The sequence below is a fragment of the Periplaneta americana genome, chromosome 1 (genome assembly GCF_040183065.1).
Source record: "Periplaneta americana isolate PAMFEO1 chromosome 1, P.americana_PAMFEO1_priV1, whole genome shotgun sequence".
NCBI lineage: Eukaryota > Metazoa > Arthropoda > Insecta > Blattodea > Blattidae > Periplaneta > Periplaneta americana.
The window spans coordinates 83,579,937-83,595,278 of NC_091117.1; the positions used below are offsets into that span (position 1 = coordinate 83,579,937).

General features: G+C 33.3%; 1 protein-coding gene across 2 annotated transcripts; it reads left to right on the forward strand.

Moving 5' to 3' along the window:
- The first annotated feature begins 2,256 nt into the window (after positions 1 to 2,256).
- LOC138697531 (apolipoprotein D-like) lies at positions 2,257 to 14,796 on the forward strand. 2 transcript variants are annotated; one of them, XM_069822852.1, is made up of 5 exons: positions 2,257 to 3,291; positions 5,511 to 5,672; positions 9,522 to 9,744; positions 11,431 to 11,582; positions 14,223 to 14,796. In XM_069822852.1, exons 2-5 carry the CDS (start codon positions 5,523 to 5,525, stop codon positions 14,520 to 14,522), a joined length of 825 nt encoding a protein of 274 aa, XP_069678953.1. In that variant the 5' UTR covers positions 2,257 to 3,291; positions 5,511 to 5,522; the 3' UTR covers positions 14,523 to 14,796. The 2 variants fall into 2 exon arrangements, with proteins under 2 accessions (XP_069678953.1, XP_069678959.1); XM_069822858.1 differs by having other exon boundaries at positions 3,181 to 3,286.
- Positions 14,797 to 15,342: the final 546 nt, after the last annotated feature.

A 15,342-nucleotide genomic window follows, 5' to 3' on the forward strand; every position in this document is an offset into this window, starting at 1 on the left:
TACAGTTTCCTGCTTGTGTGAAAAATCTAAGGATGATTTAAATACTGCAGATTCATTAATGATGTTTCCTATATATATATATATAATATAAGTTCCAATTACATTTATGTTAATTTGATTTTTCACTGCAATATGAAACTTTAAAATGCAGTTATCTGAAATCTTTGCATTTTGAGTTATTTCCCGTTTGAAATGGCTCTTTCAATTATTGCTCCACAAAAAATAATCGAGCCTTTTTGGGTATGTCCAAAGACTTTCCTTCGATAATATCTGGTAATTTTCAAACATGATATCTAGGATTTCTTTTATTTTCTATTCTACAAACCCCGAATCAACATTACATTGGATATTAGTAGTATCACGAATATGTAATGAATGATTCAGTAGAAGAACTTCTGTTTTCAATGACCTAATGATGGACACCGGGATAAAAATGTGTCAATATGAAGCTTAGGATTTCTTTCAAGTTCTTAATTTGACAGATTATTTTGAGCTACTTCAATTTACACAATATCTTTCAATGCCCATGAATTATTTACATTTCGAACTAACTGTAGGCGTTTAGCATAATACAGCGCATTTCTTAACAATGACTCCAAGAGACTGAAGCATTTTCAAGTGGTATTGGAATATTATATGTCATAGTTTAAAAAACTTTGTTTAATTTCAGTTATTCATTATCGTAGGTGAAATTTATGTCTTCCCCAACTCTGAGGTTACCATATGACAAATAATAATGGAAATAAGATTAAAATCAAATAAAACATGATAAGGAATCAGAAATTTTACAATATAAATGTAGATTTCAGAAAGATTTTCTTTACCATAGGTACTAAATTATTTAGGCCCTAATGCAGGACAGAACAGTCTAATTTCTTCACAATTAAATGGAAATATATAATGTCTGAAAAAGTTATTCAATAATGTAACGAACAACGCAATAGAGACAAGAAATATTCAAATCACACGATTTTAAAAACAACTAAGTTATATTTCCTTACCTATTTAAGTTATGAATAAATGTAATATAATGTTTTTCGTCTAATTTCGAAATAATTCTGTATTACTTTATTGACGTTTGGCACTAATAATAACTACAATATTACATTATTATATTGATAGTATCTATTATCTATCCTTCTTTCTTTCGTTTGTCTTGCTTGTTTTGGATTTCAGTATGTATCTTTGTATATGTAAATTATATCAATGTCAGCCACCTACAATTGGAAGCTTGCTTCTGTTGGTGATGAAGTTTAAATAAATAATAAATATATACATCTCAATATTTAAATTTGTTACATATTTTGACTATATCACTATCCAGGATCAAAGTTTTTCCCACTGAATTAATAAATATTCAGTTTTGTATTCCATATTAATTTTAAAACCCATTTTCTTTATCAATATTTTAGTTTACTCAGAATACAAAGAGAATCATCCTCACTTTTAACATCTGATTATCTGTGAATAACAGTATAAAGACTGTAAAGAGTTGATAGCTAGTTACAGAAAACTCCATATTGTCTCAAAATATTCTTTAACACATAAGCCACCGATCAGGGTCATTGCATAGAAATCTGTGACAGAATAGCGAAGAATGAACTTCGGAATTGGAAGACGGCGCCAACTGTCATAAATGTAAATAGGCCTACATGCTCGCTGAAGTCTGGATATACAATTCGCTGCTCACCTACAATATTTGAAAACAAGTTCCGTTCACTGAGCAACCGAGGCCTACTGTAACTCATGCCATAAACACAAGATGGCGAAAGTGAGACTTTTCTTTGCAACAGGAAGTCTATTATCAAAAATTATGTAAGAGTTACAGTTTGACCACAGTCTAGTATATACAGTCACGAGCTCAATACGTAGTAAATATGCATCCATAGATAGTTGCTAACCACTAGGATCGCTAATATCGCCTCATTACAGACAATGCGAAATAGTACCGGCATAGTCTATTGTTCCTAGCACCCTCACAACTCAAGCTTCGTGACTGCGGTTTGACCGTGTCCTACAAAAGAAGGAATTTTCTTTGGGCCTTAACCTTAAGGATACCGGAAACATTGGGCAGGTTTATGTTTCTTGCTCTGACACAAGATTAGTGATAACAACACAAAAGCTATGGCGAACAAAGCCGCTCGATTAGCTCTACATGTAAATAAATGGAGCTGGTTTCTTTACTACAACGTTCTGCGCAAGTAAATCCAGGAAAGACGAAGTATATGATTATGTCTCGTGACCAGAACATAGTATGAAATGGAAATATAAAAATTGAAAATTTATCCTTTGAAGAGGTGGAAAAATTCAAATATCTTGGAGCAACAGCAACACATTTAAATGACACTCGGGAGGAAATTAAACGCAGAATAAATATGGGAAATGCCTGTCATTCGGTTGAGAAGCTTTTGTCATCCAGTCTGTTGTCAAAAAACCTGAAGTTAAAATTTATAAAACAGTTATATTACCAGTTGATCTGTATGGTTGTGAAACTAGGACTCTCACTATAAGAGAGGAACAGAGGTTAAGGACGTTCAAGAATAAGGTGTTTAGGAAAATGTTTGGGGCTAAGAAGGATGAAGTTACAGGAGAATGGAGAATGTTACAAAACGCAGAACTGCACTATTGTATTCTTCACCTGACACAATTAGGAACATTAAACTTAGACGTTTGAGATGGGCAGGGCATGTAGCACGTATGAGCGAATCCAGAAATGCATACAGAGTGTTAGTTGGGAGAGAAAAAAGACCTTTGGGGAGTCCGAAACGTAGATGAGAGAATAATATTAAAGTGGATTTGAGGGTGGTGGGATATGATGATAGGCACTGGATTAATCTTACTCAGGAGAGGGACCAATGGCGGGCTTATGTGAGGGCGGCAATGAACCTCCGGGTTGTCTAAAAGCCATTTGTAAGTAAGTTTTATATCTCTATTCAAATGTGTTATAGAAAGGTTGAATATTTTCCGTAAGTTACATAATGAAAACATAGGCATACATATAGTTTTTCTTCTTTTTTCCGTACTATCATAATTTCTTTAGTGTAATACCGTGATTACTTAGAGAAAAAGTAATAAAAATGATCACTGGAAATTCCTCTTGAGATGGTTTCCTTGTTTCCTTGCTTCTTCCCTATAGGCCTACGTTACGGAAGCTTTGCAATAATTCTTATCTTCAAAATGATCAGACGAATGTAGGCCTATACACTCGTTGGAAGAAACACAGTGACCACAACACTGGAGAGGAGATTGTTATCAAGACATATTCTTTCATTATTAAGATTCAAAAGTAAGGTGAGGTTCTTGATATTTTATTCATAAGTTTGTATACGTTATATTTTGATAAGAGATAAGTTTCGGGGATACAATTACAAAAAAGATAAATTCCTTTCAATAAACAGCATTCTGTTTTTAGTAATATATATATATATATATATATATATATATATATACAGGGTGATTCACGAGGAGTTGCTGCCACTTATGGAGCATATTTCCGAAGAGATTTTGAGCAAAAAATAGTTTATAAACATGGGTCCCATTCTCAATATTATTAGAGTTACACTAGTTTTAATATGTTAAAAATACTTTACTTTTTAGTTTTAAGGATAAAAGAATGTTATAAATAGAGAATGAACTATTCAGAAGTATACTTTCTTTGAGTGACTAGTATTCTTATGCTAAAAATGTGTCCTTAATTTCTTAGTTGCTTTGTACAGAATTTTTTTCCAAAATTTTAAACTAAAAATTACAATATTCTTAGACACTTATTACAGTAATTGTTACAGCTCTCACGGCTTCTAGCAACTTGATTCTTTACAGTTAAATTTTGCATCCTAATGTACATTCTTAAAGAGTTTATAAGAATGACGAGATTTGTAACAATTGTTGTGATAAATGCGTAAGAAAAATGTAATGTAATTAAAAATTGAAAAACATTTCCGTACGAAGCAACTATGGAATTAAGAACACATTTTTAGCTTCAGAATACTAGATAATTAAATAAATTATACTTCCAAATAGTTCATTATCTAATTGTAATATTCTTTTACTCTTAAAACTAAAGAAAGGAGATTTTTTTTTTTTTTACATTTTCAAATTAGTGTAACTGAAAATATTCAGAATAGGACCCATATTTATATACAATTTTCTCTCAAAATGTATTCGGAAATATGCTCCGTATGTGGCGGTAACTCCTCGTGAATCACGCTGTGTGTGTGTGTGTGTGTGTGTGTGTGAGAGAGAGAGAGAGAGAGAGAGAGAGAGAGAGAGAGAGAGAGAGAACGTGAGCGTGAGAGTGTGCGTGTGGGTGATCTCATTTCTAAGTTGCAAGTGAAATTCAAATTCCATACAAAATAAAATAGTATACGCAGATAACATTATATTTTTACTACTGCTTTATGAAAGAATGCATGTTGTTAGAAGTAACACTATGTTTGTTATTTTAAACGTTTAAATCTATGATTACTCTAGTGTAATAAATTCATTTCTTCTTGCCAAGCCGCATTTACTTGAGAAACTTGTTAAAACTCGTCTATGTATTATTTATTAGATATCCATATAATTTTTTTGCATTGACACTTTCATAAGATTGTTCGTTTAACATATGACATAAATTAAATCTATATAAAGCAATGAAAACACTACAATTGAATGCAAGTCTGTTGTACGGACTGCTGATTTCGTAATGTGAAGTGATACAAACTCTTCCTTGGAAAGTACGTTACCTATGTCATATGTTAAAGAAACAATCTTATATCACTTTTTAACTTCAAAGCCATATACCATATGATCAACTATTCGCTCAATTTTAACTTATTCATTTTAATTATCATATGGCAATTATTTATAACTATGGCATTGTATTCATAATAACTGCAAAGTGTTCATATCTTGTTATTAATGGTTCTTAAGATCCGATGATGGCACATGACGCCGAGAATGTTCATCTGTTCTTGCTTTCTATGTGTTGTGATGTAATTTTGATACGTTAAACGAGACGGCAAACATAATCTTAACATATTTAACCTTTAACAATTCAGCTTATCGGAAATCCTATAAACATGACTATAAATGTTTTAATATTGATGGGTTTTGCTCGTGGATCTTCCTTTTTTCCCCACTTCATTATTCCACTTTCATTATAACCTTCGTTTCGAAAACAGGACAGCACTTGTGTTTGCAAGACGCCGAAACGACTACCCGCCATGTTGAATGTTCCTCGCAGTTTGTCGAAAGATTGGTAGATAACTCGTAGATCTGTAAAAGAGACACTAGAGCCCGCCAGATTTATTACCACTCTTCCTGACATTGACAGGAAATCGGTGTCCATTTTAGTTCACAACAAGAATCACTACAGCCATGGCGTTTTAAGATCAACCCGAGCTGAATATAGCTAAGTAAGTCGCGATCTAGTGCTGATTCACCGGAATCCTGACAGTAAAGTATCCATTTATTTTATTGTGATGGTCGTACGTTTCATGATATTTATGTTACAATGTTTATTTTTCTAGATAAAGAAGACAATGTCAACATTCAAGCTATTTGTCGTAGTCCATCTAATGACAACTTTGAGTATAGTATCGGCCACACTGGTACCAAAACTTTCTGGTTATTCTTATCACATTGGTAATTGTCCAGTTGTTGAATCACAAAGAAACTTTTTTATGGATCGGGTAAGTGTCACTAAGTAAGTACTATGACAAAGATAAGGATGCTAAAGAAAGAAAAATTGATGGAGTTTGTAGTTCTGATTCTTTATCGCTATATTTACATCTGAAAGGAAGCTGGAAACAAGGGATATCACTTTACCACAAACTGTAACAGCAAACCGCAATTTCTGTGGAAAAAAATAAGCCCTAGAAGACATGCAATAAAAAAGGATTTAACTTACTGTACAGTATTTTATAAATATACATAATATTCTAGTGTCACCTGGGATCTAATCGAAGTACGAAATTTAAAAGTGCGAAAGGAAGGACCGAATATCGAACCCTCTCAGGGCAGTCGAAACATTCATACGAACATATCACTCTAGCTAAGAACTGAACTATCCACGAGAGATCCGCGTATTATGAATGTTTGTTTCTTCACTCAGACGCATTGTATGAATTAATATATCAATCAGTCAATCAAACCTATGTCTATTTATTATTTTATGCTCGACCATGCCGAAATGTAGTAATTATACACCTGGTAGTAGCCCTTTAATGCACCTCATTAAAGTACACCTATTCATTATAATTCAGTTGTTCAGCCAATGAGAAATCACCATTGTACCATTATGAAACTGCAAGTATCGATTATTCTCGGATATGCAATCGAAAGACAATTAGCGAAAAGTCACGGAGGCTGGAAATCCAATATTGTCGCAGAAGGTTATGTTCTGTTACCATAGGCTAATAATTAAGGTAATTGTAAATAATATTCAAATAAATTCAATTTGTCATCTCTTTTTTCAATTCTAAGTCAATTTCCAGGTTATATCAAGCCTAATGTTCATGTTATTCTCTAGATTATATCAAGGTCAATGACATTCGTGCCTCGGAAAAAATCAATACTTTCGCGTCTGCGCACATCTCACAAGTCAGGTCAGTTCCACTCCTCACATAATCATAACATGAATCCTTATGAATAATTTCAAGTTAGAAATATGGTCGAGCATAAAAAGTCGTATGAAACTTGCCTATGATGGTAATTAAGACGCTCGTATGAAAATTATGAAACTCGCTTGCGCTAGTTTCATAAACAAACATACTCGCTTCTTAATTACTACCATTATAGGCTCGTTGCATAATGTACTATTACGTGTTGTCAATTGTTACTTAAACTAAAAATACTGTACAAACGCTGCGAGTTAGAAAATTTCATCGACGAAAAGTATTGTGTGTCCACCTCTAGTCGTGTTGTGAGTGATACCTGAAACTATTTATTTATTTATTTATTTATTTGCTTATTTATTTATGTATTTATTCATTTATTTTATTTATTTACTTACTTATTCATTCATTCGTTCATTCATTTGAAAATACATAGGCATTACTGCCCATGAAGCACCTTCTTAACATTTTTATTTTACAAGACAAAAGAAGAAAATAGTTAACAATGAAAACAAATTTATATTTGTTGCAACAGAGTATTGTAATATATACATGAGTAAACTTAATAATCTGAATATACTGAATATAATGAGAGAGAGAGAGAAGTAGCTTCTTAATTAACTAAATTTGCATAAATGTGTTTCTTAAATAAATAATCTGTTCCTGAAAATAAATCAATATCATTGGGATTATTTAACTTATTATAAAGGGATGATATTCTGATTAGAGGTTAATTTTTATGACTGTCTTTGATCTAGGAGTATGGAAAATTACTTTTTTACGTGACTTAACAAATGGGACATAAAAGGGAATTAATTTCAATATATCGGAATAATCGATTTTGTTTGTCACTATTCTCCTGCGAAATAAAATTTTGCATACTGATTTCCTATATAGGAGGGATTTCATATTAAACATTGATCTTAGGTGCAATGTTGGTATTCGAATAGGGCAATAATGTTTTTTTATGATTTATGATACAGCTGTCTTAAAAAATTTATTATGAATAATTTCAACTACATGTTGATCTTTATGCAACGAGTAGCATATGATTCAGGTATATTCTAGTTCACTTCTAACTAAACTGTTGTATAGTAGAGTCAGGACTGCAGGACTATAAAAACAGTTTTGAATTTCTCATAACAAATCCAAGCAGAATTAATAACTGACGTAATATGTAAATTAAAAGTTAAAATTTTGTAAATTATTACGCTTAAATACTTAATTGTTGACACTGATTCTAAACGTACGCCGTTTATAAAATAACCAATAGTTCCTTCACTTCTTTTCCATGAAAAAGTAATGTATTTACATTTGTTTGGGTTAAACAACAAAAATATTTTTTACAGCAAGATGCAACATTACTAATATCTGTTTGCAAATTCTCTTAATGTATTAGAACTGATATAACTTACTCGTAGTTTTGAATAGTTTTAAATCGTCAGCAAATAAAATGCAGTTTAAGTTATTAGTTTAGGTAAGTCATTAATTATAAACAAAAACAAAAGGAGTCCTAAATTAGAACCTTGTGGTACGCCGGAGTGACTAATAAAATACTGAGAGTGCTCTTTGCGGAATGTTACATACCGTTTGCTAGTATTGAGATATGAGGAGAAGAAAATCGTTAAATTTCTAGAAAAACCAAATTTTATTAATTTACATACTGAGACTTCATGATTTACTATATCAAATGCTTTAAAAAATCAGTGCATAAATAACATAAGTTCTATTTTTTTTACTTGGTTATTTAACGACGCTGTATCAACTACGAGGTTATTTGGCGTCGATGAGATTGGTGATAGTGAGATGATATTTGGCGAGATAAGGCCGAGGATTCGCCACAGATTACCTGACTTTACCTTACGGTTGGGGAAAACTTCGGAAAAAAATCAACCAGATAATCAGCCCAAGCGGGAATCGAACCCGCGCCCGAGCACAACTCCGGATCAATAAGCAAGCGCCTTAGCCGACAGAGCTACGCGGGTGGCTAACATCAGTTCTTTTGCTCATATCTAGATTATTGTGTATTTCTTGCGTGATTTATAACAGCTTATGTCTTAGACATAAAACCACAGTTTAGTATATACAGTCACGAAGCTTGATTTGTGAGAGTGCTAGGAACAATAGACTGTGCCGGTACTATTTCGCATTGTCTGTAATGAGGCGATAGTAGCGATCCTAGTGGTTAGAAACTATCTATGGATTCATATTTACTACGTATTAAGCTTCGTGATTTTATATAATAGACTGTGGATAAAACCATGTTGGAAGCTAGATAATTCTAATTTAACATGAACAAATATATTTTTTATATAGGATTTGTTCAAATACTTTTGCCATATTCGCTCACAGTTGCATATGTTACTACTTTTACCTGTCTTTAAAATTGGAGTAATTGAAGATAACTTCCATTTTTTTGGAAAACAATATATCTTTAAAGATAAATTAAAAATATAAATTAATTTATTGATATAACATCAGCACATCCTTTAATGATATATGATGGTAACCCAGTAGGACAACTAGATCGCTTAGCTTTTAATTTTCTCTTAATTGTTAAGTTTACTTCACCTTCTGAAATATAATCTATGTTTAAATTATCTGATTTTGATGAAACTATATGCTGATCATAAACAGATGAAGCCAAACGCTCTATACAAAAGATCACTTCATTAATTGATGCATGGTAGTGGACACTGTTTATTAGCTTAAACGATGATTCAAACACAGAATACACCAATAGAATTATAACTTTCAGCTTTTATGTTTACTCTTAAGAGTCTTGTTTCTTAATTTGTTAATAATCAATGTCCAGAATATTCTATGTGGAAGATTCATGTTCATAAATCTTGTTCCACTCTTGTTGTTACATCTTTCCTGGGTATATTACTATTTAGAATAAGATTGTGTTATGTATGATTGCAGTTTTTGGGTATGTGGTATGTCTTATACAAAACTTCGACAGGAATTGACTGTCTCATGATGAAAATAGAACGAACCAACGATACGGAAAAGTTCAAGGCTACAGAAGTCAGTCAACACATTCTATTGGGACTCACTAATATTAATCATAAATATACTTATGAGGGAGAACTCACCATACCGGACAAGAATGACCGAGGGAGGATGGAAATCCGTCTACCAGCAAGTGAGTACTTCCTTGTTCTCAAGATAACTAACAAAATCAGCTTCTTCATTTTTATCCCCTTGTTGCATTGGCATGAATTAAATATCGATTAATTTGAAAACTTTTTCAGCCTAAGTAGCCCATGTCTTGTACAATTTTTATCTATAAGAATACCATGTATCTCACTTACTTACTCATAGCTTTTAAGGAACCCGGAAGTTCATTGCCGCCCTCATATAAGCCCGTCATCGGTCCCTATCCTAAGCAAGATTAATCCAGTCTCTACTATCATATCCCACCTCTCTCAAATCCATTTTAATATTATCCTCCCATCTACGTTTCGGCCTCCCCAAAGGTATTATTCTTTTCGGCCTCCCTACTAACACTCTACAGGATGTAAGGGGAATAAGTGCCGTCCTTTTCACAGTCGTCGGGGACGGTCTACCAAAAAAAAAAAAATGTCCATAAAACACAGGGTCAAAAGTTGATAGTTTTCCCAGAAAAAAAAATTCTTCTCTTATTTTATTCGCGTTATATTGCTTATATCGTTAGTAAAAATACGAAAACAATTACATCAGTAGGTATATCTAGCAAAGAATTAATATTAGTCTAAATACATATTTGTGTGTTCTATTACGTTTTCGTGAAATTAAATAAATTTTCATGCTTAAACTTGTTAATATTATGCCATGAGAAATGTAGCAACGTGTTCAGCAGGCAGTACTCTGCACAGACGTACGTACATGTCAGCTGAGTTCAAGCTCCCTGTCCATAGGTCTACTGCAGAGCGGATGAGAGTTCAGTACAGGGTATTCGATAAACAACTTACAATGTCATTTACAGTTTAGGAATATCATGTGTTATTAATTTATGGAGAAACTCGTAATTCAAGTGAGGCAAGAAGATGTATCGTCAGTGGTTTCCGCAATGAAGGTTACCTAATCAGAGAACTTTTGTAGCGGTTTCTCAACGATTATTAGAAACTAGGAGTCTCTTACCTCGTTTCGAAAATCACACAAACAAAAATTTGTTTAAAAATGATACTGCTTTATGGAAGAACGAGAGATTAAAATGTTGTATTTAAAAAAAGTTTGTGTGATTTTGTGCAGTAAACCATTATTGTTTTTTTGGACTACAATAGAAAAATGGATCAATATTGCCAATATTGTTAAATAAAATGGAAATTTACCATATAGTTCTATTAATGAGATTGAAAATTTGTATTTGTTATTCGTTTTATGTAAACAACGGTCCGCCCCTGCATTAAAACAGAGGATCTGTTTTGTACCGGTATGTCTGTATGCGCTTGAGCTGTACTGTGTAGTTTTAAACTCCCTCCTCCCCATCCAACAACGTTGCCAAACGCCTAATATTGTAAACTTTAATAATTAGTTAAATTAGAAAAAAATTGTGAGGACATTTTTTCTTCCCTATGATATGAACAATCGTCAGTTAAAATAATGAAATTTATTCCCCTTACAGCCTGTATATGCATTTCTGGATGCGCCCGTGCTTGCTACATGCCCTGTCCATTTCAAACGTCTGGATTTAATGTTCCTAATTATGTCAGGTTGTCTGGTATCTGTTTTAATGTAGCGTAGTATTGTGATTATTATGATTATGAAGATGATGATTATTATTATTAATTTTATTATTATTATTATTATTATTATTATTATTATTATTATTATTATTATTATTTGATAGAAATCATCAAAAGAGCGTCTTTCGTGGTGTTCCTGACGGATTACGATAAGTACGCTGGAGTGTTTTCATGTCAGAAGTTGGCGTTTGCCAATCGCCAGACAACCTTCATCCTTTCTCGGTCACCAACTCTGGATCAAATGGATATTGATAAGGTGAGCGCTATGGTATGTCATACGGTGTGGTAATGGTACTATCCGAGCTTTATTTTCTTCTTAAGTCATGCTGTAGATATTATCGCCCCTTGAGAATTCAGTGCCTGCGATCAGGTCTGAACACACTAACTTCGAATCCAGTGGCACTCATAGTTACCACAGGACCACAAAGGTGACTCAGCAAGAAGAATACATTTCAATGGTCTTTTGGGACATAGTTTCAGGAGAAATTATCTGGAAAAGTTTTAGGTATATTAAGTTGAATCAAAAGACTATTTTGTAAGTAATGTCGGATCGAAAGTGCTTCATTTCGAAGGTAATATGCCACTAAAGTGATTATCTGTTGAGAAATATCTTAGAATAATCAATAATTACATAAACAGTACTGACAATGTTACGTTAATTTCATTGCACTGCAGACGATATTCCCAAATACGATGATCAACGCTGGTGCTAACAAGCAAACATTCACATGGGGCAGATAAAAAAGTTATTTTTTTCTTCCACCATGTCAATAATGTCAAAACAAGTGGCTATACAAATTTTAGCCACTTGAGCGCAATTACGAGGGACGTAAAAAATAAGTTTTTTTTGGGCCATTTACAGAGAGAAAACAATTTCAATAGAAAAATTTATTGAAACAGATACAGCACCCGTTGAGCATTTTTCAACATATTCCCTACAAGAATTGAGACTTTGTCTTGCCGTGGGATCAACAGAGAGGTGAAGACAGCTGTCACACACTGGTTCCGATCCCTAGCGGCAGACTTCTACGACACAGGGTTCCCACGGCATGAAAAATGTTTCAATTCCTGTGGGGAATATGTTGAAAAATGGCTTAACAGTTGCTGTACCTGTTCCAATAAAATTATCTATAAAATTGTGTTTTATTTCTGTAAACGGCCCCAGGAAATCTTATTTTAACGGTCCTCTTAATTGCACTCGAGGGGCCAAAATTCGTGTAAGCATTGTTTTGACATTATTAACATGGTGGAAGAAAAATAGGTTTTTTTATCTGCCCCCATGACAATATTTCCTTGTTTGAATACACTTCAATGGTCTTTTGAGGCATAGGTTGAGGAGAAATTATATAGGAAATATTAGTGGATATTAAGTTGAATCAAAAGACTATTTGTAAAGTAATGTCGAATCGAAAGTGCTTCATTTCGAAGATAATAAGCCAATAAAGTGTTTTTATGTTAAAAAATATCTTAGAATAATCAATAATTACACAAACAGTATTAATAATGTTACATTAATATCATAGTACACTATAGAGATATTCGCAAATATGATCACCAACGCTGATACTAAAACGTAATAGACGCAGCATTGACTATAATTACATCGTAAACTCCAAAATGCCGAAATATCTTTCGGTTACTGTTGCTGTTTTTTTTTTTTTTCAAAATGAAGATGGTGCTCTGTAAATTATGTTTCATGCGCATCCCCATGAGCAGGAATGCAATATTGCGAGTCAAGAGGTAATACATCCTCATCTTGTTGGGAAGTAAGTTCATAAGGAAGCAGTACTGACCCTTTATTGCTTACTTATATTTATTCTGATCGCATGTACCTGTACCTCCTCAGAAAGTTTGTTGAGATAGATTCCCTTTAATAAGTAGTACGCAAGGTGGGGCATTTTCAGCGAAATATTTATGTAAAATGTGATAAAACATTATGGAGTGCATCAAATGTGTATTTAATCAATCTAATGATTTGTTTATACTTTTAGAGTTTGTTTATTTAAACAATAGAGTTTACTTTTTGAAAATATCTTTCGGGTGACCTTCTCCACTTGCAATGCAGTGTTCACTTCTTTAACTCTTTATCGCTGTGTTCAATTTTATGCTGCATATTGTCCTTCAGCTCTTAAATTTCACACAATCAGCTTTTAAATATCACACAATCAACGACAGAACACCCAATGTTTTTTTTTTAATATCTTCATTATAAAAAATCGTTTGTTGTCATATTGGGTGAACGTAAAGGCCATGGAATATCGTTAGATCGGGAGATGGTGCATCCGGGGAAGAACCCCTACAAAGTCTGCATATTACGATGGGTCAATTGTTGACCTACCTCAAGTTTATAAGGATGGAATCTTAAGTCATAATGCAAAATTTTTCTAAGTCTTGTCTCCAAAAGCTGTAACATTACAGTAGCCCTATCGCCTTGCTGAAAGACTTGGCTGCACTGAAACCTTTGCTCTTTTGATATTTCCTGCGGTCCTTACTATCTTTTATGAGGATGTAAATAGTTTTGAACTGTTCCATCTTTGCACCAATGTCTTACCCACTCATTTAATGTTTTGCGTGAAGGAGCTGATTCCCGGTCATTCTGGTCACCGAACTCTATTCAAAAAACACGTTGAACTTGTGCAATTGTGCAATTTCTATAAACTGCTCCACGCAGAAAACGCATTGCTGAATCGGTGAACGCTCCATTGCAAACTAAATCCAAAATCTTGAACCAATTGTTGTTTTAATTTTTTCGTCATGGTCTTAATTAATAAATAGTAAAATCAAATTTACAGCAATTCACCTGAATTGCACGATCATGTAGTTTCAATCAATTTTTTCTGTTTGTGACATGGGTGTTATAAAGTTGTATTTTCTAAAATTCTATTGTTTTTTCCAGATGCGACAACTTCTTACTAGCTATGGTATTAACGATGTCTCTTTGAGTAAAATTAAGCACGACTGCACACCATACGATGAGAACACGTGGGAAATAAAAGTGAACCCCACAACTCTGACTTTGAAGGGCATCGCTAACACCATCGGACATCACGTGGACTACGGGTTAAAGCAAGCGGGACGTGCTCTAGGAGAAGGCATCTATTCTGTAGGGAATTGGGCTTCGCGACTGTTAGGCTACAAACCACGTCAAGAACATAGGGACAAGTTCATCTCTGAATCGTTGTCTTCTCTGCCCTGATTCATAGTCCAGAAAACAAACAATACTGCAGCCTATGTAGAGTGAATTGTGAAGTCGTTTGTGGGCAAAGAAACAGATAGCCTACTCACCGACTCTTCCTGCCTTTATGGTGACCGGCATTAGAAATTCCTTCCAGTGAACTGAGTGGTTAGTGAGGAAAGACTCCCTTTTTCTCATTATTGCTCCTGTCCTCTAGCAATGCCAAAAATTTCAAAATAGTCCTGATATTGAACACTAAGTTTTTTGTATTAATAAATAAATGTAATTATCTCTAGTATCGTCTATTGATCTGTCTGTGCAATTTTCTGTGCATTGCAGCGTTTCTGCAATTATCCTGTATTGCTCTTCCCTTAACACTATCATACAATGCTCTTTACGTCGATATTTTGAAGTTAAATGTAATATTTCGTAAAGTTAGGGAAGACTGTTGTATCGTGAAACACTTTTCACAGTATATATATATATATATATATATATATATATATATATATATATATATATATATATATTTTGGACAATGAAATTTTTGAAATGAAAAATTGCTTGAAATAATTATTGAAGATTCCTTGACAACGTCCTGCATCTATTTTCGTGTTTTGCAGATATATTAAGAATAAAAAAAATAAAATGACGGGTTATGTTATATATTCAAAGGTACAACAGCTGCATGTACCTTTGAACATACCCTCTCGTACCTTCGAACACATGGAATACACGTGAGAATATTTAAAATGTATTTACTATTATAAACCAGTGCAGGCTTCTCTGATTGAGATTTTATTTCCTAGAGGAGCCATATTTGCTTCAACAGCTTTCTTCA

Bases quoted from the DNA above. Each gene is read 5' to 3' on its own strand.
- LOC138697531 (XM_069822852.1), top strand. From the start codon at position 5,523: ATGTCAACATTCAAGCTATTTGTCGTAGTCCATCTAATGACAACTTTG. The intron at 9,745-11,430 runs GTGAGTACTTCC...ATTATTTGATAG, and splicing joins GGAAATCCGTCTACCAGCAA to AAATCATCAAAAGAGCGTCT. The intron at 11,583-14,222 runs GTGAGCGCTATG...TGTTTTTTCCAG, and splicing joins ATCAAATGGATATTGATAAG to ATGCGACAACTTCTTACTAG.